The sequence below is a fragment of the Epithele typhae genome, assembly GCF_022376455.1.
Source record: "Epithele typhae strain CBS 203.58 chromosome Unknown BXZ73scaffold_126, whole genome shotgun sequence".
NCBI classification, from domain to species: Eukaryota; Fungi; Basidiomycota; class Agaricomycetes; order Polyporales; family Epitheliaceae; genus Epithele; species Epithele typhae.
In genome coordinates this window covers 50,826-75,442 of record NW_025954317.1, presented here as the reverse complement: position 1 = coordinate 75,442, position 24,617 = coordinate 50,826, and the positions used below count along the sequence as shown (strand labels likewise).

Here is a 24,617-nt window from a genome sequence, read left to right as displayed (position 1 = left end):
CAACGACTCGACCGCCTCCCTCATCATCCTCGGATTCCACTTCCACCTCTCCTTCTACAACTGTCTCGGGGGACGCGCAGATTGGAGGACCATCGGATTCAGCGCACGGTGCAGCTTCCTCTTCCACATCTCTTGGTCTTATCGTCGGAGCAGCAGCCGGTGGTATCGCACTCCTCCTCATTATTGCATTGCTAGTCCTCCTTCTGCCGCCGCCGCCGCCGCCGTCCGCTGTCGTCCTTGGGCGACTCCTTCTACACCGGGAAGCAGCATTACCGGCCGGACTCAGGCTCGACGGAAAATGGAATGTCCCGCCTCCTCGTTATTGGAGACGCCACCCAAACCATCTCTACAAGCGCACACACCAGCATGGCCCCTTCTTCATGGTCGCAAGCCGACTCCACCTTCGACAACGATCGCTCGACCGTGGGCGCACTCGCCCGCCGCCACAGCATGGGCGAGCGCGCACCGTCTCCTTCCCCCACTCAAACCTCGGAGTCGTCGCAATACACCGTCGCTCCGTCGTCGCTCTTCCTCGGCAAGGACGGGGAAGTGCTCGACAGTGTCCCTCCGCTTCCTCCCATGCCCCTTGCTCCACAGCGCCGGGCGAACCTCGATGACCCCGCCAGACGCGCTCTCCCCCGAGCGCCATCCTCGACGGAGCGTTCGATCCGGCGTGGACGCGTCGATGTTCTCTACGAACACTCAAAGCAGTGCCACGGCGGCACTCCCCCCACGCGCAGAGACCCGGGAGCAGTGACGCTGAAGAACAAGGTGGCAGTACTGGAGCTCGAGGTCGCTCGGCTGCGGCAGCAGCAGGAGTTGTATGTGGAGGAAGCACCCCCGGATTATTGGCAGCAGCAGGGAAGGGCGAGTGAGCTGCATGGAGGGAAAGGGATGTTTACGGGGCGAAAACGTGAGCCTTGCGTCAAGTACATCCGATGCCTTCAACGTCTGACCCTCTTCAATAGATACGTGCACATGTCTGTTGTAGGTGAGGTTCAATATTCTCTGACCATAGTCGTTCGTTTGATATATGTGCGTCGTGGTGTTGTATCTTCCTGGGGTGTCTTTCGTATCGCTTCTACCTTGCGCTTTCGGGTGTATTTTCCCCCAGAATGTATGCATTGTCTTCGTCATTGCCCCCGCCCGCTTCTGAGCGAATAACTCATCATCCCGACTGACCTTGTAGTCTTTGCTCCCGTACAGCATGCGGCGGCGCCCGCGATCGAGTGCCCGCGATCGCTCGTCACTGCGGTGGCCGGTCTCGTGCGGTGATCTGTGCTTACCAGGATGGCGACCCGGAGACATGGTCTCTCCGGACGCCCTCTCTGCACATCGACGAGCTCCGAACGAAGGCCGCTGCAAGCAACAGGCGAAGATCCGATCAAGTTCGCAATCTCCGTTTTCCCAACCACAAGGGGCACAACGGCTTCACCATTAGAACGCACGCGCCCGACGCCTGCCGGAATCAACTCGCCCGCAATCACGACAACCCCTATCTCGTCAAGAACGATATTTATCCGAGCAGCTCTCCTGCATCAACGTCGTCAAGCATACCACCCTCGCCCCTTCCCCCATCGTCACCAATAACCATACCTTTTCAGACCCCTCCGTTCCCTTATTCCCTTCCAACGCCTCTTCCAACGCCAGCCCCTCACCCCCAGTGCCAGCGGGTTGCAGACTTCGGTGACGAGAACATCTGCCGGCCGTGCTCCTTCCCACACAGTCGTCCAGCAGAACCCTCACACCCCTGGAAGCCCGGGCGAAGTCGGCGTCCTGATCGCTCTTTCCCCCTGTGCCGTCTTCTTTTTCTGGAAAAGACGCAGACGTCGCCCGACTTCAAAAAGCGATACCATCCTTTCGACCAGTCGCAGCCCGTTTAGAATGTCGAAACACCAAGCGCCCCGTGTCCTTCGCGCCCTCTATCCCCACCAGCCCAAGGCATTGCATGCGACCCATTCTTCCAGATCGGACTCGCCAGTCCGTGACGGCGCATCGTCGCTCCCATCCACTCGCCCTATCTATCCTCCTGCTTCTATCATTCATGACGGCCCTGGTCCCAACGAACCTTATTCGAGCGTAGAAGATCCGCCACTCTATCCTCCCACCACGTCGTCGTCCCCATTCATGCGTCCATCCATCCCTGGGCCCCAATCGCACATCCGTGCCATGCATGAAAACTCGTTCTCCGCAGGCATCGTCTCTAGACAGGCGACACACGCCCGTGTGGGCACGGTACTCGTGGTGAACGAGGAGCGATGCGGACGTAGATGGCGTTACTCCAGCGATGCGGACTTAGATGGCGTTACTCGAGCACACGGTTGCGACGCTGCAAGAGGAGCGGGGCGTGTGGGAGCTCGCAGTACAGGACCCGCCGCCGGTGTACGAGCCGGGGATGGGCGGCACGCTGCGGCGAACGGAGGAAGCTTCGCACTTCCGAGATGTTTGCCTGATGTCGCGCGGCACGAGTGAGCAACTTTGACGAGATCACGTCGCAAGTCGAACGCACGGTCGTGGACACTGGACAATACATGTTGACAGGTCTATTCGTCGTCATGGACTAGACGCGCTTCTCGAGACAAAGGCTTGGAGGAGGGCAGTGCAAATCGTCGTACCACTCTGCTCGTAATCAGCGTCCCCTGGCGTTCCGCGAACCGGAGACCCTCCTGCAACCACCCACCGATCCACGGAGAAGAGTTCAAGGAGATGACGACGACGAACGCTGCTTCCGCAATAGGTGACGGCATGACTACGAGCGCGAAGGAACATTAGTCCAGACGATGTGGATCCTCTGGCTTCAAACCGCTCCCAGCGCCGGATCGCCTTCCCAGCTCCCTGCCGCTACTCCTCCCGTGCGCACGTCACCATGTGGGAAAACCCTCTCAGGTCATTTGAGCACCCGTCCACGGCAACGGACGCCTTCCATCTCCACCCTCAGTCCTCCCCGTCCACGGCGGCGTGGAATATGAATGCCACCGCTGCGACATCTCGACAACGGCAGGATGGTCAGATGAGCGCGCGCAATAAGAAGATGCGCCGCATCATGCAGGGCCTGCGGCGACGGATGGAATGGACGCGCGCGAAAGGCTCGGAATGGACGCCTTTAACGAGTGCTCGCGTGCTGCCGCGACGCCCGTGCGCACGCCGGACTCTTCAGCGCATCTCATCCTGCGCGTTGGCTTCCTCCCCTTCCTCCCTTTCCTCTCTTTTGCTCGGGTTCCCTCCTTCCACGGCCCCGCCGCCCCACGCTCCTTTCGTTTGTTGTGATTCAGCATAGGTGCGTTTCCACGAACAGTTCGCGCATATGCCTGAAGGTTCACTAATATTTCTGTTCTGACTAGGCATAGGGCCGTGTGGTCCATCGAGAAGAATCAATCCCTTGCTGCATAGATCAGACACCTGATGCAGGTAGATTATTCACCCGTGGAACTCTGGCTCATTCCAAAACCTGACCTTCAATCTGTTCATCCTAGATTTCGTGCCATGGTACTGAATAGGCGTCAGTTCGGCTTTCCAATCGGAAGTCAACCTCCAGGTGCTTCGAGAATCGGTTCATTCCTTTCCTCCTTTTTTCATCAACCCCCGCCTGCCTCCACGCCCCCACCTGCCACCGTACCTCAAGTAACACAGCAGACGACGACGATTGTGACTGCAACGACAACTGTCGCACATACTGCTGTTCCAAGTACAACAAGCGCTCCACGTTCCATTCCTACCACAAGTTCAACCCCAACCCCAACTGTACACCTACAGTCCCCGTCTGTTTCACACTCAGCACCCAGATCCACACCGTCGTCGTCGCCGTCGTCGGCCCCGGCGGTTAAGTCTTCGTCCACCAGAATTTCAACAAGTTCTAGCCTCGCATCACCGCCTCCTACCTCCACTCATCCCTCCGGGTCCTCAGCGGCCCTGAAGTCATCCAACCAAACTGCAATAATTGTCGGGAGCGTCGTAGGCGCAATCTTCGTTATCGCTCTGTCAGCCTTTTTGCTCTGGGTTTACAGGCGCGCTCGTCACCGCGGTCCTCTATTCATGGACCTCCAGTCGCCGCCTCTCAAAAATCAAATCCTGCCCTCCAGATGGATGCGGTCATCACGGGGTCGCGACTTCCCATCCCCAGAAGACGACAAGTCCACCATCCAGATCACCATGAGCACCGTCATCGATATGGACGACCACTCGTTGTCGCACTCCGTCTGCCCGAGCCTCAGGAGACCCGTTCGCGCAGTGCAAGGCCTGCTGCACAACAGGTCTTCAAATTCACCATCCGCCTACCCCGTCCACATCCCCTGCTCCCCACCGTGCTTCGTCGATCCCACCTTTTCTCCCAACAGGCGACCTGAATGGACCTCCTTCAGCGAGAAGGCGCTTCCCAACATTCCCGTTCCCGCCCCGCTCCGGCTGTCAGCGCCGCGTCGTGGGCCCGCCCCCGACGTCCCGCGTAGCCCGACGATCTCCACCGCGTTTACGGAGGTCGACCTCCCTCACACACAGACAGTCGAGTATCGGGAAGCGGCACAGGCGGCGTGGAAGGAAATACAGATGAATGACCCCCGCTTGGCAATGACTCCCCACGAGCTGCCGCCGGGGTATCATTGTGTGTGAAGGAACGAGCCTTGGGCTGGACGCAGCGCAGCTGGAAACGATGGACGAGTCAGTAGTACTATGTAGTAGTACTAGGATACATCCCGACGCTTATCGTGTTCCAGTATTTTATCTTTGATATATTAGCCATTTGCACTACTACTTGAAGTTCTCGTGAGTCTTGGATTGGACGGGTTGTGCTCCTTGAGGCTTGAGCACGTCAGGCGACCGTGTTGAGATGTGACGTCACTCGGTCCATCTAGACGCCGACGTCGTCAAATTCTTTCCGCAGCTACCGTCTCTCTTGCCTTCATCGTTCATTTCCCAGCTCAACGTCAAACTTCTCGTCCAAGTCACCAACCCGCCTTCCAGGCATCTCCTGCTACAGATTTCCACCGATGAACAAGTCAGCTCTCATCCCTCTTCCGCGCATACATCCTGTAAGCGACCGCAACCTATGCGTGGAAGCTGCAACGCTGAACGTGTGCTGGAGTTCTGTAAATGTTGGTCGTAGGGGAGAATAACACCATCGGTGCGTATTATTGTTTCCTTGGCATTGCTTAGATGTTTCTTTGCGGTCAGGGAGACAACGGCTCTCAATGCCTCTGTCGCGTGTCCAAACTCTTCCAATCCTTCTGCTGTTCGATGTATTATTGCTCACCGTGGCATTTCAATTCACGTTTCTGATATGATCTTTGGCTCGGGTCACCCCTCACAGAGGCGAGCTCCGTCGCGAATCCCGCTAGTCCTATAGACTCCGAAATGCGGACAACGTGCAACACGCCATCTGTCTCCAGAGACAAGCCTATCTTCCTGTACAAGCGGTGATCGACTGTCAACTAGTTGAGACTACAAAGATATCTCAAGTCGGTCGATACTGTTGTCAGGCAAGTTTGGTCTTCACTCACGAGCTACCAGCCCTGAAAACGAGCCCGACCAGTATCGGACACCCATACAGCACCTAAGTCCGAGTTCCCGTCATCTGAGGTGAGCTTACGGTTTACCATGGGAACCGTCCTGACATATCCATGAAGGAGCAATGGAGACACCGCCGCAATACAAAGTCACGGGCAAATTGTGTATCACAAAACTCCTTCAACCTCTCCCTTCCGCCTTTCCTCCCCTCCCCACATGGTCCTGAGTCGACTATGTGGACACGACCTCGGGTAGGGACGTGTATTGCGCTGCTTGTGACCCTCGGAATGTGCGCCGCCGCGCAAACATCCAGAAATGTCACCACCGAAGACACGGACGAGTCCATCAACTACCGCCCCTTAGGCGAAAACTGGTGGAGCGGCGGAGCCTTCAGCAAGTTCGGCGTCGACCCCACTCGTCTCTCTGGCCAGAGCTGGATGTGGGCTCAATCGCTGCAAGGCGACCAAACGTCCGCTACCGCCACCTTCCAGTTCTCCGGCGTATCGGTATACGTCTTCAACGTGCTCATCCACTTCATCAACGTCGAATTCTTTCTCGATGACGAGCCCAATCCTACGACATTCGTTTGGCAGCCCTCGGGATTAGAACACATCCAGTACAACACAGTCGTCTACTCGCGAAGCGGTTTGGACAACACACAACACACCTTGAAGATGCAACTGAAGAACGACGGCGAGTCGATGATCTTCTTCGACCGCTTGTGTGCATGCAATACAGGAAGAGGACACCCCCGACCCAAGCCCTACCCCTTCCACAACGTTCTTTACACTTCGACAACATCAACAACGAGGCTAGTAACGACGACGGCGCCACTGCCTTCCCATTCTTCCACCACAACATTCGTTAGCGCTACAATGACCTCTACGTCGTCTTCGATCCAGTCCGCGACACTCCCCCGGTTTAGCTCGTCACCCCAAACCCGCGCTCCTTCATATTCGCTTCCTCCGAGCGACTCCTCATCTTCAAACCCTGCGCCTACCACCGTCCCATCTCCGTCCTCGGCTAAGGCTCCCGTCCCCGTCGGTGCCATCGTGGGTGGCGCATTGGCGGCGGTCATCATATGCATTCTCGCCCTCCTCTTCCTTCGTCTTCGCGCCCGCCCCCGTGCGCCACGCCCCGCAAGGTCAGGGCTCAGCCTCAGCTCAGAGAACGAGAATGGTGTCGGACCCGCTCCCAGCGGAAACGCTCGTCCGGGACACTCGCGTTCCACCTCCGAGGACGGATTGATCCAGCGCCTCTCACGGACCTCCTCTTCCAAGACGAGCGCGGTGTACGGCTACTCGGAAAGTCCGGTGTCCACTCCCGCACACACGTCGATGATGGAGCGAAGCCCCCAAGAGCGTCGGCGAGGACAAGCCTCTACCTCCATCCTTCGGAACGAACAGCGTGCTCTACATCGGGGATACCACCTCTGGGCCACGTCCAGCATCGCCGGGCTCCTCTTTCGATGAGCGCACCCCTCGTGAAGAAGGCCTCGACTCCCCCGATGTGTTGGAGATACGTATGACATTGGAGCAGGTTCAGCGGGACGTTGCGAACATACGGGCGATGCAGAGTCGGATTCACTCCAGACTGCACGAGGCGCCGCCGCAGTACAAGGGGTGAGGTCCCGCCAGGATCAGAGGCCCAGAGGTCAGCTCACGCTCTGTCCCCTTCAGCTTCTCGTGAATGCTGACCGCGTGCGAATACAGTCATGAGTACTTTCACGATCGCTACCACTTTGGCACAGACATTTTGCACGGACTATGGACCCCTGATCGGACTTGCAGGACTAAGGACCCTTGATCAGACCACCCGTACCTCACGTTATTGCAATCAATTGATCTGCCATCACCCCCCTGGGCTGATACTAGTTCCGGCGACTGCGAATGCCTATTCCCCTGCCACTAGTAGACCCTCTACGAATAACGCTTGATATTCCCTGAGAGGAAACGGTAAAACGGGGGCTTATGCGCAAGTCCCCTGCCCCTGTCCCCGACGTCCCCGAGGGCCCGGCCCAGCCTCCCCTGCGCTCTCCCGGACCACGTGAGCGGCTTCCCGTGCCGCGCTCCCTGATGGCCGCCCCACTGGCGTTCCCCTCGCGCCGCCCGTCCGTGATGGCGCCCGCGCCCCCGTGCTCGCCGTCGGGGACGGCGAGCTCGTTGTTTCCCTTGCCCTCCCCCTCCCCTTGTCCGATTCGCTCCGTTGTTTTTTGTATGTACTTGTATTAAGAATGCGCATCTATTTACACAAATCACTAGCTAGACACGCTCTCTGTGATGCCCTCACCGCCCGCCACCGCCCGCCACCGCCCGCCGCTCCCGCATATGGGGAGGGCGGGACATTATGTCAGCATACTGAACGCCTTGGCGGGAGGCGGGACTCTGATGGTGCGGGCGCCGCATGGACAGGAACCGCGGGAATGATTGATGCGCTGCGTGGGCGCCGCGCCATCAGCGCGAGGGCGCCGGCGCCGGGCACCGGGCGCTGCAGACTCAACGCCTCGTAGTGATGGCTGTGGAGCGCCAAAGTGATTAGATGGATAATGATTAGATAGTATAACAATGTAAACACAGAGAGGGAGTGAAGATCAAACCTCTACACATGTCCTTCTCCCAAGCCAGCAACCGCCACGGAGTGTCCGATAGAGTCACCATCGCTGGTCCACGGAACCGACCTAGAGGCGGCAAAAACAAAGGACATGGCGGGCATACCTTCAAGGAGGAGAAGGTCCGCGCGACCGATATAGACAAGGCGGACGAGTCCGCGCGGAGGCGACGCGTTGACCTAGTCAATAGTATGTCGCACGGCAGGTACAAGAGTTAGGAAACTCACCAAGCAATAGATCTCAGTGGCTTAGATCGCGCCGCGGCGGTCGCCGAGTTCCAAATGGACGACACGCAGGGTGTGGACATCAATCTCGGAGACATAGACAATGCCGGCGCCACTGCAGCGGATGATGACGAAGATAATGGTGCATGGGCGGACGATCCGGACGTTGATGCGTTCCGTGCAGCTCTAGAAAATGATCTGCAATCGGGGTGAGCATGTTAATTATGCCCTCTGGTCGTAGATCCTTGACATGCCAAACAGTGTGCGCACGGATGAGCGTACCTGGCGCGATCGTCGCCGCACGATGGACGACAACTGGCAGCAGATATTCCCGCGTATCAAGGCCGCATATCTACAATGGAAGTACGGATATCCCCGCCCGCAAGAGGAACGCAAGCGGAGAGCACCCGAAGATGATACTCCCTCTGAGACAGAGGCGGCGCCGCAACAACAAACAGTCGTCTGTGTCGACTTGTACACCCTGCAAAAGGAAGTCAGCGTGGTTGTGTCATCCAACCAGTGGACAGTAGAGGCACTCGCCTGCGCGGGATATCTCGCTAACACCCCGATGGTGCCGTCGATGGGGATCTCGTTCCAGACGCTCGAGCTGTTCCGGTGCCTGAAGCTCGTAAAGCCATCATTCAGCACCGAGGCGTTTGCCAAGCTTGTCTGCTACAAGTACTATGTAAGTTGCTCCTCTAGCGCAGCGGAATAGTTGGTCTGACATACCTGGAACAGATGGCATATCGTCGCCACTATCGCACTGCGCTAGCGGACGCGTTTGACATATACCTGGAGGTTCTCGATGAAGTGGAGCTAGGGATCATGGAGAAGCTGGGACGGGGTGATCCGAACTGGCGCCCGCGCTTCGGGTGCCCACCATGCGGATACAAGGCACGCATCCTCCATTTGATGCGGGTGGCACGTGGTGACGTCAGACGGACTGCTAACGACTTCTCACGCAGCTGGAAGGAGAGCCGGTCCTCCACTACAACCGGATGGGCAGTAAGGACGGCAATAACTCCTTGAAAAGACTTATGCGCAAATATCAAGACCGAGGAGACCTGCGACAACACAAGAACAACTACTTTCTCAGCCCACAATATGTCGACAAGTTTGCGCATCAGGTGCCTGCGCGGCAGGCACAGCCGAAGCCGACCGCGGATCTCGGAGAAGATGGTGATGACGACATCACCCACGACCCGGCCGAATCCGCGCCGGCCCGCGAGCCAGTGGCGACGGAAGGCGATCCCACAGATGGGGAGCCGGGTGCCCCGAGCCCGTGTGCTACGAACTGGAAGGCGGCAGCGGCGGACGAAAAGAAGAAGGCATGGGGTGGGTTCGACGAGACTGGCATCTTTGCTAGTGCCTGCAGGCATGGGAGGATCCTCTGGATTGCAGATATGATCCAGAGCGGTGAACTGTAAGTCTTGATGGCTCCGTGGAGCTCGGAAACTTAGCGATCACCTTTAGCGCCAAGTACGGGATCGCGATGGTCGACAAAATAAACACTGAGTTGCCCAGCAACATCCTTCTCGGCTATGACATTGGCTGCGTCTTTCAGGGGACCCTCGCCCGGAGCAGCGCTGGTCCCGAGTTCCAGAAGCGCGGCTCTCAGTGCATTGTGAACGCTTTCCACGGTTATTCCCACTCCTATGTCTGCCAGCTCCACCATCATCCGAATGTTACCGCCGGCGCCGGGATTGAGGATCTCGAAACCATGGAGCGGATCTTCAGCGGATCAAACGCGCTTGCCTCGATCACCCGCTACGCGAGCAAGTATCGGCGGCACGCAATGATTGTGCTCTATTTCCGCCGCTGGGATGAAGAAAAGTATACTAATCTCGCGGTATTCCTCCGCAACAACTTCCTCCAAGCAATGAAGATCATTGAAGAATCGGAGCCATTCTTGGCCAGCATTCTGCCCCAGCTCAATCTCACCGAGGAGAAGTTGATCGAGGCGGCGGAAGACGAGCGCGTCTACTTCGCGACGCTTCGCGATGAGAATCCGGAAGACGAATGGGCACAAAGCTATGTTGAGCGCCTCGAGGACCTTAGAGCGATGAAGTGAGTCACGTTTTGTTAGGGCGCGGGTTGCTTCTGACGCGCGCGCAGGGATGAATATGCTCAGAAGACTCGCGCGGCCACAAAGCGCGCGACGCGCAACCCTGCGACGCGCGAGTTCATGCTCGGGCAGCAGCCGCCGCGCGAAGCTCCGCCACTCGCGCCCCCTGGGAACGCGCGCGCGGGTACCGGCGGCTCTGCATCTTCCGACGGCCCCGGGCTTTTGTTCCAGGCACCGTACACTGGTCCGATCACAGACTATAACGCCCACGTAAGAGAGACGCGGAGAACGGAGAGCGCGAACCGCGTGCTCCGCGAGCGGATCGACGCCCTCGATCAAGAATTAGCCGAGATCGAGGACACCTGGGGCATGACGCGATGGCTGCCCACCGATCCGCGCTACACCACGGCGAAGGTGTACATGTCAACACGACGCTATCAGCAGGCCCTGGGAAGGCTTCAACGCCTTGTGATTCAACGCTTGTTCGAGCTACATAAGCTTCATCTCGCGCAGACAGGTGGGTTATCATGTAATCATTTGACCAAGCGCTGACAAAAGCGCATGACTAAGGCTACAAGATGCGGACTCACATCGCGAAGAACATGCAGAAACGGTCAGCTGCAATCCGACGTGCTATCGCGACGTACAACAGGGCCGCCGTCACGGTGCAGAAGCCACTCGTTGACTGGACTCAGATCTCGCATTACTCGTTCATTCGGGAGTTTGCACTTCTGCACGGATCATGGAATGACGTCAGCGGCAAAGTCTGGGCGCGTCCGGAAGTCCGGGAGGCGATCGGGACCTGGCGGCGCTTGCAACGCGCCCGAGAGGAGATCCAGATCATCTATCGCGATGCGCGCCGCCTCCACACGCACATTCGCGACGAAGAGCAAGACTTCGCCACGCTTCTTGAGCAGCTCAAAGAGACCAACGACATCCTTTATGGGCCGACTATGGAGTTCGTTCGCCACCGCGAGGCCGCCAATGGGTACAACCTGGCATTCCTCAATGAATTGCATAATGATCCTCGCTTCGAGGGCGAGAAGACGCCGGGCCGCCGTGAGGGCAGAGCTCCCCCTCCGGAGCCATCCATTCCACGCATTTCCCCCGATGACAGCGCGATCGAGACAGATGTGAGCCCGGAGAGTATGTACGATGACGATATGCAGGCGCAGCAGAGCGCTCTGCTCGACTTCGTAGCTCAGTAGCGTAGATCGGCTCTGGGGGCTTCTAGCGCCCGTTTGAACGAGCTGTTTCCAAGACAAAAACATAATTCCACACCTATGTACGGTATTTTGACACGTCCAAATGAATGGTATACAACGTATAATGTGTATATAGGACGTTCCATGTGTTATTTCAATGTCAATGTTACTATACCAGTCCCAGGACATCGTAAGGACGTTTGGTGCACACCCGAAGCAAGGAAACCGTGAGGCTTTGCATGCAATCATGCCTCGCAGTATGCTATACTATTGCAAGCATAATCAGGGGCATCAAATACCCGGCCTGTGTGCCGAGATGCATGACAAATACATGCGTGTTGGCAGATTTCTCACCGGATGCCAGGGAGGACCTGTAAAGCATCCGAAGATCAGGATTCGCGTGAGATGACAGGTGAGAAGCATGGGCGCCTCTCCGCGTAGCTCCTCCTTCTCCGCATCGATCACCCCTCCCCGTCCGCTCTCCCGCCCCGAAGCATGCATAACCCGCTGCTATCTGACCCGGCGGCGTCTTCCGGTCCTTGGTACGTGCTTCTGGGGCCGGACACACGCAGAGTGTCGCCGCGCATCACGCGCACTCGGTAGATTCTCACTGCTCTCTCACACCCGTCATATGCTCACCAACATCGTACAGGCCACAGGTGGGCTTAGGGCAAGATCCCGCCATCTACCCGATCGTAGTGTGCTGCATGCACCGCGACGACGCGGAGGCCATCGACGCTCTCAACGCGACGGTCTTTTATCAAACCGCGGCTCATGACGTCCATCTTGCCGTGTGGCGTGTACAAGAAGCCAACATATCGCTGCGCGGCGAGCGGATCTACAGTGTCCGTGCCGCGCTAGAAGGCAGACATACCGGTGTTTTCATTGGGGTCACTTGGTAAGTCGCTATCGCATGTCCCATGGATTGTATTGACAGAATCCTCAGGGCTCACATCGGCTTTCAAATCGGAGAGGGCGAACGGCACATCAAGCAATACTCATGCCGGTACAAGCGATTCGACAAGAAGGGTCTGTCCGTGGCCAGCGCCATCGCGTATATGGTTATGAAAACCGGGCACAACTTCCCCCTCGACATCGACCTCGACTTGCCCATCATCCCAGCCCCGCTCCGCCTCGTCCCAGCTCCCGCTCTGCTCTGTACTCCCGTACGCCGCGCGCCTCCCCACAGCACTCCGGCGACCCCGAGCAGAAGTTCCGTCCAGTGGGCAACTCCTGCCCTGTCGCGCGGGAAGCAGCGCGAGCAAGCGCTGCCCCCTTCCGGCGACGCGCTCGCACATGGTATGACATTCCATGTATTGGCATCACAATGGACTCACTGACTCACCATTCACAGCCTTTCAACAGGGTACGAGCCTACAGGACCGCGTGGTCCCATGCGCGCCCTGGACTGAGGATGTCGAGGGCTCAGGTGTGCTCGCCGCCGCTATCCGGCTGCTATTCATTCCCCCTGAGCAAGCCGCCGCGGACGCCCATCCCTTCGCAGTTGACCTCGGGTCAAGGGCGAAGCCCATCCTCAAGGAGCTTAACCCGGACGACTCAGAACTTATGTACCTTTTGCAGGTCTTCGCGGGTGCAGCTTCGCGGAAGGAGTTCGCTTACGACGCGTCCAAGCACCCTCGCTGGGACGGCGCGAGTCTAGAGCGTCTATATGATGCTATCTTGTATCCTTTCGATAACGATGAGTAACAATGGGATGAATGGTTTTACTCATATCATCACGTGCTCTAGTCAACAACGTTCCGTGGTGTTTTTTTTGCCCTGCTGACAGTCTCTCCCAGCTCCCAGATCCCCCACTCCCACACCTCGCTTCTTTTCCCGCCCTCCCTCCGCTTCTCATCGCGCGCTCCTGTCATGGCACGCGCCCGAGCAGACGCCCCCGCGCTCAACGGCCATGATGGTATCAAGAAGTTACCTCAATCCACGCGCAAGGTGGGTAAAAGAAGCGTCAAGATACCGTGGGCCTCGCGTCGACCACGCGCGAAGCTGTCTTATGCGGAGAAGAAGGCACTGCGTGAGAAGTCGAAGGTCTACAAGCAGACGCTCAACAACAGGCTCGACGCCATCCGGGATGAGGTATGGGACCACGCTGTATCGCTCCACGAAGACCTGGGCAAGCACAGCGCGGCGTGGTACTACCGCCTCATCCTCCACCAGAGCAACATCCGTTTCAAGGAGCCACGCGCCCTCTCACTGTGGAATGCGTTCGTCAGCCAAGAGCTTTGCGCCCACAACCAAGGTATGCCGTATCTCGCACACACGCTGCCATAACTAACGCCGATCTATCAGACCTGAACACCAATGACCGTGTGTCGTCTGGGTTCATCAAGACCCTCGCCGAGCGCTGGGCTGCGATGTCCAATGAAGAGCGCGAAGATGTCTCTCGCGACAAGGTCGAGGAACTGAACGAGCGGCGCGAGGAGCGGGGGCGTCCAGTGCCTAACCTCGCCGTCGCAAATTTCAACGATACTCGCGCCACACTCCAGGATGTCGCCAAAGAGGTGCGACGCCCCATTTACCCCCATCTGCCTCCTGCTGACATCTACCTGTGCCGCAGCTCAATGATCTCCACGAGCGCACCGGCGTGGAGGTCTTGCTCTTCGCGTGCCGCGGCGACCAGGCCAATCACCTCAAGCCTTGGGTGTACCGGACCAGCGAGCGACTTGAGGAATTCGTGGAGCTGTTCAGTGGCGCGACGTTGGGCAAGCTCGCTGCGCGCATCGAAGCATGGTGTCTCACTGGTATCAAAGGTACGCACACGCATATTTATAGTCGCCTTCTCCCACATTCATAGCGTGGTCGCACAGGCTTGACAAAGAAACACAAGAACACGGTCTTGGAGCTTAAGTCGAAGGTCGGTACTCTCATACTCGAGAAGCTCCGTAAGTCCATGCTCCCTCATTTAGTCTACATGCTCACAGCTATCCTCCAGACGCGACGTCGACGCGGGGTAAGCCCTCGGCGATGTCTTACCTCGACTTTGCAAACAGGATCACGCTCAAATATGGCGTCGTCCTTGAGAACTGGCCCGTCGAAGTGTTCCAAGCCCCTGGCCGGTTCAACTCCCTCAAGTACCTCAACACGCTCTATTCAGCCTGGGAGGGGGGGACGACGGCGTTCCGACTCCTCACCGACGAGGAGTTCACGGCCTGGCGTGAGGCTTACGACGCGCACCTCAGCCCAATGGCTGTTACATTCAGTGAGCAAGTCATCACACCCACCTCCGCGCCGGCATCCTCCCCCACTCCCGTGCGCCACACCTCACCTGCGCTCCCTGGTACGCCCGCGCCCGCGTCCTACGCCCCGCCCGAGCTCTCTGGTACACCTGCGCCCGCGTCCTACGCCCCGCCCGCGCCCCCTGGCCTGCCCGCGCCCGCGTCCTACGCCCGCCCGCTCCCCCTGGCCCGCCCACGCCTGCATCCCATGCCCCGCCCGAGCCCCCTGGTACGCCCGCGCCCGCGTCTTACCCCCCACCCGCGCCCACATCCTCCGCATCGCCCACGCTCCCTGGCCCGCCCGCATCCGCGTCCCACACCCCACCTGAGCTCCTCGGTATCCCCACGCCCACGTCCTCTGCCCCGCCTGTGCTCCCTGGTCCGCCCGGCGCGCTGTCTGGTCCACCCGCACCCGCATTCACCTTCGTGTTCAATGCCACGCCCGGGTCTTATGCACCTGCTTCGTCCGGCTCAGAGCGTCCTCTCGGTGCCGCTCCCGACCCCTTCTTCAACCACTTTGCGGGCGGCGGCGCCGTCATCCCGCAGAAGCCGCCCCGCAAGCCTCGCAAAGACAAGGGCGTGCCACGCGGTCCTACCGCTAAGACCCTCGCGCGCAGGGCTGCTGAACGTGCTGTGGGGCCCAACAACGAGAACAATGAACTTTGAACAATACCTACTTCTTTTTATTACTGGCTCCTCTATAGTATAGTACATAACACGCTCATGTTTTATGTGTCTTAGCTGCTGTCGCTCGGAGTTGAGCCCTTAGTAATACATCTATGTCATTCTTGCCAAGGACTGATAGCGCGTGCTTCAATCATTATACCTGGATGAGTGATGGCTTCAGCCACTTTGATGGTGGAACAGAGGAAGAAGCATCTCTACCCCAATCACTGTTCTGTGGTGTGATACAATACTATTGTCTGTAGGTGCACAGAGAGTTTCAGGAGAGAGGGAGGGGGGGGAGATGTTTTGTAAGCTGGTTGTTATGCATCTAATCACTTTGGCGCTCCACAGCCATCACTACGAGGCGTTGAGTCTGCAGCGCCCGGTGCCCGGCGCCGGCGCCCTCGCGCTGATGGCGCGGCGCCCACGCAGCGCATCAATCATTCCCGCGGTTCCTGTCCATGCGGCGCCCGCACCATCAGAGTCCCGCCTCCCGCCAAGGCGTTCAGTATGCTGACATAATGTCCCGCCCTCCCCATATGCGGGAGCGGCGGGCGGTGGCGGGCGGTGGCGGGCGGTGAGGGCATCACAGAGAGCGTGTCTAGCTAGTGATTTGTGTAAATAGATGCGCATTCTTAATACAAGTACATACAAAAAACAACGGAGCGAATCGGACAAGGGGAGGGGGAGGGGCAAGGGAAACAACGAGCTCGCCGTCCCCGACGGCGAGCACGGGGGCGCGGGCGGCCATCACGGACGGGCGGCGCGAGGGGAGACACCAGTGGGGGCGGCCATCAGGGAGCGCGGCACGGGAAGCCGCTCACGTGGTCCGGGAGAGCGCAGGGGAGGCTGGGCCGGGCCCTCGGGGACGTCGGGGACAGGGGCAGGGGACTTGCGCATAAGCCCCCGTTTTACCGTTTCCTCTCAGGGAATATCAAGCGTTATTCGTAGAGGGTCTACTAGTGGCAGGGGAATAGGCATTCGCAGTCGCCGGAACTAGTATCAGCCCAGGGGGGTGATGGCAGATCAATTGATTGCAATAACGTGAGGTACGGGTGCTCTTCGCGCGGAGCGTGGCCAAGGAGGACGAGAGCTGGTGGTAAACGGGAGCATGCTGCGCTGGCAAAGTCCGCCTGAGCAGAGGCCGAGATTCCCACGCTAGACGCTGCCAGCACGTACGCTCTGGGCGTCGCACTTCGTCCTCATCCTCGTCTTCATCGTTCTCGTTCTCGTCCTCGTCGTCCTCCCCTCCGCACTATGCCTTCCATCCTCCCTGCTGCCGTCTCCAGCCTGTAATTGCACACGCCCCCATGCTTGTCTATCCCACACGATGTCGCCCTCCTCACCCTCGCCCGCATTGCCATGTCAAGTGTTGCTGCCTCGCTCACCTCGCTAGTGTGACCCCGGGCAGGCTGTCGCGATCTCCCCGCCGCTGATCCGCGTCCCTGGGCTCAAGCAGGAGATGCAGCCCTCCCGCCAGCTCGAGGGGCCTGCCAGCGCGCTCTTGAAGGTCAGGGCCAAGCGCCTCCGCACTACAGTGGGCACCCTAGTCGTGAGTGGGCTTGTTCTGTTTCAATGTCTTCCCCCTCTTCCACACCATACACCACTCCTGTTTTCCCTTCACTGCCGTATGATGCAATTCCCCGTTGCGCCATCGGACTACGCGCTGAGCCAGTCTCCAGACCCTCCACCTCCACGCTCACCACTGCCAGCGGGCGTTCGTGAACTCGTACGCACATAACTTACCCCCCTTGTTGTTGCAGGATGAGCTCGTCAAGGTCGACGACGAGCAGCACTATACGCCACACGGTGAGCAGCTTTCCGCTCAATGTTGCACCGACCGAGAGATTGACAACTGGCACCCACGTCACTTGCCTCGATTGTGTCGCCACCTTACGCTTGTCAACCACGTCGCGCCTGCGTCACACACGTCGGAATCGCGTCTTTCATGTCGCCATTTCACCCACATCACCACGCTGTTTGCCTCGCCCACGTCGCCCACGCGCATCCCTCTGTGTTGCCCGCGTTACCCACCTTGCCCACGTCACCACCTCGACCACACGTCGCGCCCGCGTCACCACCTCGCCCACGCGTTGCGCCCGCGTCATCAGTCTGTGTCGACGAGGGGCAGTAGGTGTTCAATGGGCACGACGACGGTGTGAAGGACGAGAGTGAGCTGGGGGACTTCGCGGGGCCATGGGGGCGTGCGTGGTGTCCGCGTGGACGTCCATGCTCAACTGCCCGTCGTTGTTCGCCCTGCATAACACAGAGTGCGCGTGGTTCGGGGTTCCCTGACGTACGACCTCATCTAGTATGCCTTGTTGTGTAGATTGCTCTGGATGTTACTAGAATCGGTCATAATATATCTCATTCTCGCACCCTCTCGTTCTTGTGTGCCACTGCCGACACCGGACATCTAAATTGTCTGAAATCTGTCTGAGACGTCTGGTCACCTCTAACTTGTCTGAAAGTTCTCATACGAGATGTGTCAGAGATCTGAGAGATCCAGGGATCTTGTGAATTACTGATGCAACTGGTCACGCTCCTTGCGACACCCAGTCCTCCACCCGAGGCCAACCCATCTTCGACCGTGACGGCGGTCCACCCACCTCCCGTTCCTCCGATATCTCGGGAATCTGTGAGTGCCTCAGTCGCAATCCCCTGCCCGTGTCCCCACTCACCGTGGGCTTGTGCCGCCGCTGCAGCCAGCGGCGTGTGTCCACTTTCGTCTGCTATCTCGTGCCCGGCAAAGACCCAGACGGCCCTGGATTGAAGAGGACGAGGGATGAACGCACGACGATTTTGGTGCGCCCACGCCAGTTCCTTTCTTGAGCGGAGACGACAAACCAGCCCGCCGACCCGCGCGGCGAGTCTGACGGACGGTCACCGAGTGGACATGCTTTGGGATCACAAGCATCTTCGTCATTGACGAGGTAGCGTATTTTCCTCCGTTGCCTCTCCTTTGCTGACCCATTTTCTCCCCCGCGCGTGCCCTCACGCACACACAGGAACTTCCCCGTGGGATACGCGCAGGCTTGGCGCAAGTACGTGCTCCAAGGCCGCATCGGCCCCTGGGACGACCCCCTCGTTCTCGTCAGTGTCGGCGTCCCGCCAGCGGGTGGCGTGACAGCCACACCAGTGTCCTCCGCAGGTACGTCGCACAGACGAGCCCCCGCCCCCCGCCCCTGCGCCAGGGACAGCAGAGGGCAGGTCGTCGACCCTGGAGACGACAAATGTACCCTCGAGCGGGACCGGGTGCGTGCTCGCTGACTGCACGCCGACGCCGTCGTGGGTGGCGCGCTCGACATGGTCCGCGAGAGGACTGGCGGATGGGCGGTGAGCGAAAAGCTTGAAAGGGCCGCCCGTGTGCGTGCACGTTGGTTGCGGTGGCGGCGGCGGCGGGCGTGAGTGCTCGTATGTGTTCCTAGGCGTGAGCGGTGCGCACCCCGTATTCGTGCGCGCGCCCAACGGACCATACCTCGCGAAGGAGGTCCACACGTTCAATGAACTCTACTCAGACCGCGCGAAGTTCTCTGTCTCTATGCACGCACCTACAGCACCTGGTTCCGTTTACATTGCGCCATCATCCCCCGCTGATAGGTACATCTATGTCGCTGTCGCTAGATACTGGTCTGGTCTGTGTGTCAGACGTTGAATTCATATTCATAATTGCGCTATATTTTATGTGTGATGAGTGCTACTACTCGATATCCAGTACCTGAAGGAGTGATATACGGGCATGAGTGAGACTAAGTGCATCTGGTGAGGGCCTACCCTCGTGACTAATTCTTCATTCTCCATGTAATGGTCTCTCATTAGCAGAGGGGTAAGCGAAAAAGAATACTTCTGAATAACGTGATAATCCAGCTCATTAGCCCTTACAAGCCTCAGTAACGTCTCATTATGGATTTGGGTTTTTCCTGATGTGCGCGCCTTTGCTGCTCGTCCTCCGCCCCCTGCCCTTCGTGTGCAAGGTCAAACTACCGTGGCGGCGGCGGCGCCACGTCCCGCTCGCGCCGTACCTCGTGCAGGTCGCGCTCTCAGATCGCCACCTTCGCGCGCCTCGACACTGCCGCGTATGCGTACGCGATCTCCAATGCCATCCCTCGTCGGCCTCCGTATCTTCATCAGCCACACCGCATGCTACGTATCACCGGCTGGACCGCGGACTGTGGGGCGGCTCTTTCTTCGCCTGCTATGCTCCCGAAAAGCCGGCAGACGTCGACCCCATCGAGGGCAGCACGCGTGAAAGGGGCAGACTCCGATGACGGACGGGCGGCAAGGGAAACGATTCGGCTGCCTCGGAAGGAAGGCATAGTCGTGCTTTTTGACGTTTTCGTGCATGACAGTGACAAGCCTGCCGGCGTGGATGAAGATTCGAGAGTTGTAGAGGATACAAGATCCGATACATCATGGTTATGACCAGGCTGAGGCGCCGACGAGCACATCGCGCGGATCGACGTCGCAGGCCCTCCTGAGCCTGAGACCAGAAGGAGGGGCCTAATTCGGGATCACGCGGAGCAAGAAGGGAAGGGAACAAATAACATCCTGGTATTATGGGATTGGACGTGATGAGCGACTCCAGATCCCTCGATCGAGTCCTTACATTAGTCACCAATTATACGTTAGAGCCAAACCCAGGTCTTCCGCATCTTAATCCACTTCTAAATAGGGTATAATAGCGAGCAGCGGGCCCGTAGACCGGGAGCGGGACCGCGCTCAGACCATCGAGTGGTCGGTCGTCGACGTGCGCGTGTTCCGCGATGCGGCGGAGTTCGCGCTCTTCTTCCCCGACTCGAGGAACTGCGGGCCCTTGATGTCGTCGACCTCGACCATCTCGTGCGCCTCGACGTCGATGAAGATCTGCTGCGGCTGAGGCGGCGGCGCGCGCGTCAGCGGCCCGGCGCAGGGAGGGAGGGGGACCGGAGGGGACGTACGTGTGCGCTCGCGGTCGAGCGGAGCATGTTCACGCGCCCGGGCATCTGTTTCGCGCGCGCACCGTCGGAGCGCGAGTGCGAGTCCTCGCCCGTGCTGCCGTCCGTCGTGATGTGGCGGGTGATGAGGGAGGTGAGGAGGGAGATCGAGTAGAGCTTCGAGAGCGTGAAGTTGAAGACGAGGTGGAGCGCGGTCGGGACGACGAGGAAGAAGATCAGGTCCATCAGCGCCCACAGGGCGGTGAGCAGACCGGTTTCGATCGTCACTGTTGTGCGGCAGAGGATCAGCGAGCGCGTGAGAGGCCGGAGCTGGAGTGCGACGTACAGCGGGTGATCTTGTTGATGAGCGTGTCGGTGAACTTCATCCCGGTCTTTCTCTTGCGGAGGTGGAACACGAGGGTGGTCGTAATCGCGATGTCTGCAACCACGGCAGACGCAAGCCAGACGTTGATGATGGACTGGAACTTGTGAAAGTCGGGGATGTACGGGATTATGGTGGCAGCAATCGTTGTCCCAATACCTCCCACTGAAGTACATCGAGGTGAGCATGAGAAGAAATACGAGAGAGAAATCATGGCACGCACAGAAGGAGACGAACGCGCAGGTGTAGATGAACCCGACGATCCACTTGTTCTTCGTGAGGACCTTGACGCGCCACGCGAAGAAAGACTGCACGAGGAAGGCGATGGTGGCCGTGATGGCAGGGTCGCTGTTGAACTCTGTTATTGGGTCAGCGCTAATGTCGGGACTGAAAAAGTGAAGCTCGACGCACCCCACTGTGTCACCATCAGAGCCTGGTAGTCACCGAAGTGCAAGACGAGCGGTTGGTACACGGCTATGATATCGAGGCAGGAGTTCAGGGTGTCACTGATGACCACTATGCCGACGAGGACCTTCATCCACTGCGGGTCGCTACGTTCAAGCACGGTGTAGGCATACATGTGTACACGTTCGAGCGGGTGTGCTTACCTTTTGTAGGAGGTGAAATACAGGAACGCTTGAGTGGAGACGATGCCGTAGAGAAAAAGGTCGAGGATGACGGCAATGAGGAACGGGCCGAAGCTATAGAAGAACTTTCGTGAGCCCGAACGAACGTCATCTGGCACCAATGAGACACACCTCGCAGGGACGTCGAGCGGCGGTGCTGTCGCGTTGGTAGACATGGCGGGGATATCGCGTAGCGGGGGGTATACCAAAACTCTGCGACGAGTGCAGTCCGTTGAGGAATAGCGTTTGATAGTCGCGGAGGTGAAGAGGGAGGTGGTGAGGGCGGAAGTGAGAATATAGAGGGGGTTGAACCTCGGGGAGAGGACGAGGCAAGGACGAGGTTCATCCGTCGTTCGGAGGCGATATATGTAGCATATTCGACGCTCATGCTTGAGCACGCACCATCCCATCTCCGCGAGGTCAAGCCATGGCCCCATGATCGGCAACGGCACCGGGCGTACATGGTCCTGTTTGAAGCGCCTCCGATGCACTCCCTGGGCGCCTGTGGAGTTGACTGCCCTTGCTCCACGAGAGATTTTGAAGCTTCTGGGAATGCGTTAGAAAGACCAGTACGGACGAACAAAGTGACGGCATACGATGCAAACTTGAAAGGTGAAACCAGTGACGACAATGCGCGAAGGCTTCTGAAAGGAGAACAGATAGATGGGAGAACAGACGCCTTTGCACGTCAATGAATGGACCCAGGCTCGGAATGTGGCGCAATCGTTGTGGATCGAATCGAGCGAACGCTAGTTTAGACGTACGGAATAGATTTCGATTGATCGAAATGGCAGAAAATCTTCGGCACCGGGTTTCATCGACGTAGCGAGGCTCCAGTGTTGAAGTCGCCATTGTGCTGGTCGGAGTGCCCCGAGTGAATACCGGGCTTGAAGCTTGAAGGAGGGCTAGGGTCGATCATCCATCCCCTTTCGTCGTCCCTCCTCAAGGGGCTGGTCCGTCTCGAACAGGCTCGATCCAGCCGTCATTGTGGAGGTTACGACGATGACGGCTGGATCGAGCCTACATCTCCAGCCTCCAGCCTCCAGGCGTTTTTGGCAGGCGCACCATCAAAGGCAATCACGTGATGTGATTGGCGCTCCCCCATGTGCGGCGGCTTGTGACAGTGGTCACGTTCAAAGGCGTCACGGAGGGCGCGTCACTGGTCGCGCGCGCCAGCTCGCGGATGCGCAGACACCTGATTGCCGCGCGAGGGACTGCCCAAACACGGCCATCAGCCGCCCAAAACAATCGTGCGAAAACCACGGCTCGGCGGAATGATTCCAGTCTTCGACAATGTCCGACTCTTTCGAGAGCCGACCCTCCCGCTTTGTCGCAATCGCAACAAATGGCAATCACGTTTGCCACTGCAAGTAATTGAACTGTCGCTGCAGCTTTTCTGATCGCGGATGCGACCATCGACGATCGTGCGCAGCCCCTCCAGGAACATAGCGCCCCGTACCAAGGCAGTCACACGGGCAATGTACTCTGTGTCTGTACGGCCGTGACTTCGGCGACAGTCGGTGAACCGTGAACGGCTGGAGCCGGGAGCAAGGACCGAGACTACTGTGCGCGGGCGCTGCGCATGCCGCCAACGCCGCTACTCAGTGAGTGCTAACGAGTCACGGAGCCCTAGAATCGCTTGGCACGGAGATCTTGCTTACAGCCGTTTGCATCTGAACCCGGAATCGCGCGTGTAGGCTCGATCATCCGGCCGCTTTCGTCGTACCTCCGACGAAAGGGGATGGATGATCGAGCCTACGTTTCAGGTTTATTTGGTTCCTCGCAATCTGGTCCCGAAAAGGCAACCTAGAAGCGCCTGTCCATATGCATGCGTCCGCGCCCTGCGCTGTACAAGCTCCGGCGTGCTTGCACGTCGCTCTAGCCTCCTTACCTCTCCTCATTCCCCTGCGCTGGTGTCATTTTTCTACACGTATTTACGCTGTAATTTTACGTGTCCCCACCCCGGCAGCCACCTCATTCATCGACTCCGAGACTGAGGTATGTATATCCAATGGATTTGTCACAGTCACATCAGCAAAAGGTGTTTTCCACGGTAGCGCCCGATAGCACGCGACACCGCCATATCGGGACAGGTCGTCTATTGTCTGCGCGATAAATGATGGTAGCAGAACGGTGGCGGCTGACATTCATTCGTCTTTGCTATGACATTTGATCGCATTTTGTGGCCACATACAGGATATGGTGTATTTACTACCAGCACTAGTAGCTTAAACAGAAAGCTGTAGTCGATGATCGTCGATGATCATGCACTCCTTCAAGGGTGAATATTTGAATCATGGGGCGCGTGGGGTGCATAAGAGGTTAGTATTGAGCTATACATTCGATTTGCAAGCACGCGAACAGTGTGCGCGGCAGAGAACGCGGTGCGCGCGAGGATGGATGGACGTCGGCGCGGGCGCCTGTTCAATCGCTTACGGGCCACAGAGTCCTCACTGGCTGTCCGACGCCGGCGACGGCGAGTCCCACCTTGCCTCCTCCCATCCTCCTCTGTTCCCCCAGTTTTTCCTTGACGCTTCTTCTCTGCGGCACCTCGTCGTGCTATGAAAATCCTCTTCTTCATCAGAATGTCTGCTTCTAAAGTGGGACACGCGATCCAAACGCGGAACATCGACTCGTGTCCTTGCTCATTTGAGTATTGTTTCCCATGAGGTGCGCATTTCATCTCCCCCTTGCGTTCCTTGAAGCGACCCAGTCCCCAGACAGCGAGGCGGGAGCAAATAGTTCATTGCACATAGAACGAAGTCCTCACTCTCGTGGTGGCAGAATATGCGCGGGAGCAAAACCATGACACTCACCTGGAGGACCTCGACCTTCCGCACGACGCTCACATGCGAGCGCGAGCTCGTTAAATGTACAGGAGAAATGTGGCATCGCACGGCGGGGTCGTTTGGGCATCGCAACCTGGCTCGTCCTACGCCCAGCGCGTAGTCCGTGCTCGTGAGGCCAGTGCGCATGGGTATTCCAAGGTGCGCTGGTCACCCCCTCTCATGGTGGACGTCTAAATCATACCGTGTCGGGCTATCTCGCTTGCCCTAGATGCCCCGATAGGGCGGCCAAGTATACGCATGTGCCCGTTGTAGCCATGTGCGCTTCAGCAACGTCCAGGGTTCCTGGGGGGAGCGTGGTACGTCGACGCTTTTATCCGCTTCTGTACGTACCGCGAGCTATAGCGAGG

The 24,617-nt window shown here is 58.4% G+C and overlaps 5 protein-coding genes across 5 annotated transcripts; 4 read left to right on the top strand and 1 right to left on the bottom strand.

Moving 5' to 3' along the window:
* Positions 1 to 366: 366 nt before the first annotated feature.
* Positions 367 to 1,275, top strand: BXZ73DRAFT_82642 (uncharacterized protein; the record flags this gene model as incomplete). The annotated part of the gene is made up of 3 exons (XM_048023753.1): positions 367 to 913; positions 992 to 1,035; positions 1,207 to 1,275. 3 exons carry the CDS (start codon positions 367 to 369, stop codon positions 1,273 to 1,275), a joined length of 660 nt encoding a protein of 219 aa, XP_047871565.1.
* Positions 1,276 to 5,786: 4,511 nt separating this feature from the next.
* Positions 5,787 to 6,215, top strand: BXZ73DRAFT_56766 (uncharacterized protein; the record flags this gene model as incomplete). The annotated part of the gene is made up of 1 exon (XM_048021507.1): positions 5,787 to 6,215. A coding segment is annotated over one exon (429 nt), but the record flags the coding sequence as incomplete, so codon positions are not given.
* A 2,420-nt stretch (positions 6,216 to 8,635) lies between these two features.
* On the top strand, positions 8,636 to 11,604 carry BXZ73DRAFT_56780 (uncharacterized protein; the record flags this gene model as incomplete). The annotated part of the gene is made up of 7 exons (XM_048021509.1): positions 8,636 to 9,016; positions 9,070 to 9,249; positions 9,297 to 9,754; positions 9,805 to 10,398; positions 10,532 to 10,632; positions 10,653 to 10,913; positions 10,967 to 11,604. The coding sequence occupies 7 exons, from the start codon at positions 8,636 to 8,638 to the stop codon at positions 11,602 to 11,604; spliced, it is 2,613 nt and encodes an 870-aa protein (XP_047871563.1).
* A 1,869-nt stretch (positions 11,605 to 13,473) lies between these two features.
* Positions 13,474 to 14,772, top strand: BXZ73DRAFT_56765 (uncharacterized protein; the record flags this gene model as incomplete). The annotated part of the gene is made up of 5 exons (XM_048021506.1): positions 13,474 to 13,858; positions 13,909 to 14,120; positions 14,177 to 14,369; positions 14,427 to 14,501; positions 14,552 to 14,772. Coding segments are annotated over 5 exons (1,086 nt in total), but the record flags the coding sequence as incomplete, so codon positions are not given.
* A 5,447-nt stretch (positions 14,773 to 20,219) lies between these two features.
* BXZ73DRAFT_82638 (uncharacterized protein) lies at positions 20,220 to 21,597 on the bottom strand (the record flags this gene model as incomplete). The annotated part of the gene is made up of 7 exons (XM_048023752.1): positions 20,220 to 20,372; positions 20,438 to 20,700; positions 20,760 to 20,960; positions 21,019 to 21,153; positions 21,207 to 21,346; positions 21,404 to 21,496; positions 21,554 to 21,597. The coding sequence occupies 7 exons, from the start codon at positions 21,595 to 21,597 to the stop codon at positions 20,220 to 20,222; spliced, it is 1,029 nt and encodes a 342-aa protein (XP_047871561.1).
* Between the last annotated feature and the right edge of the window lie 3,020 nt (positions 21,598 to 24,617).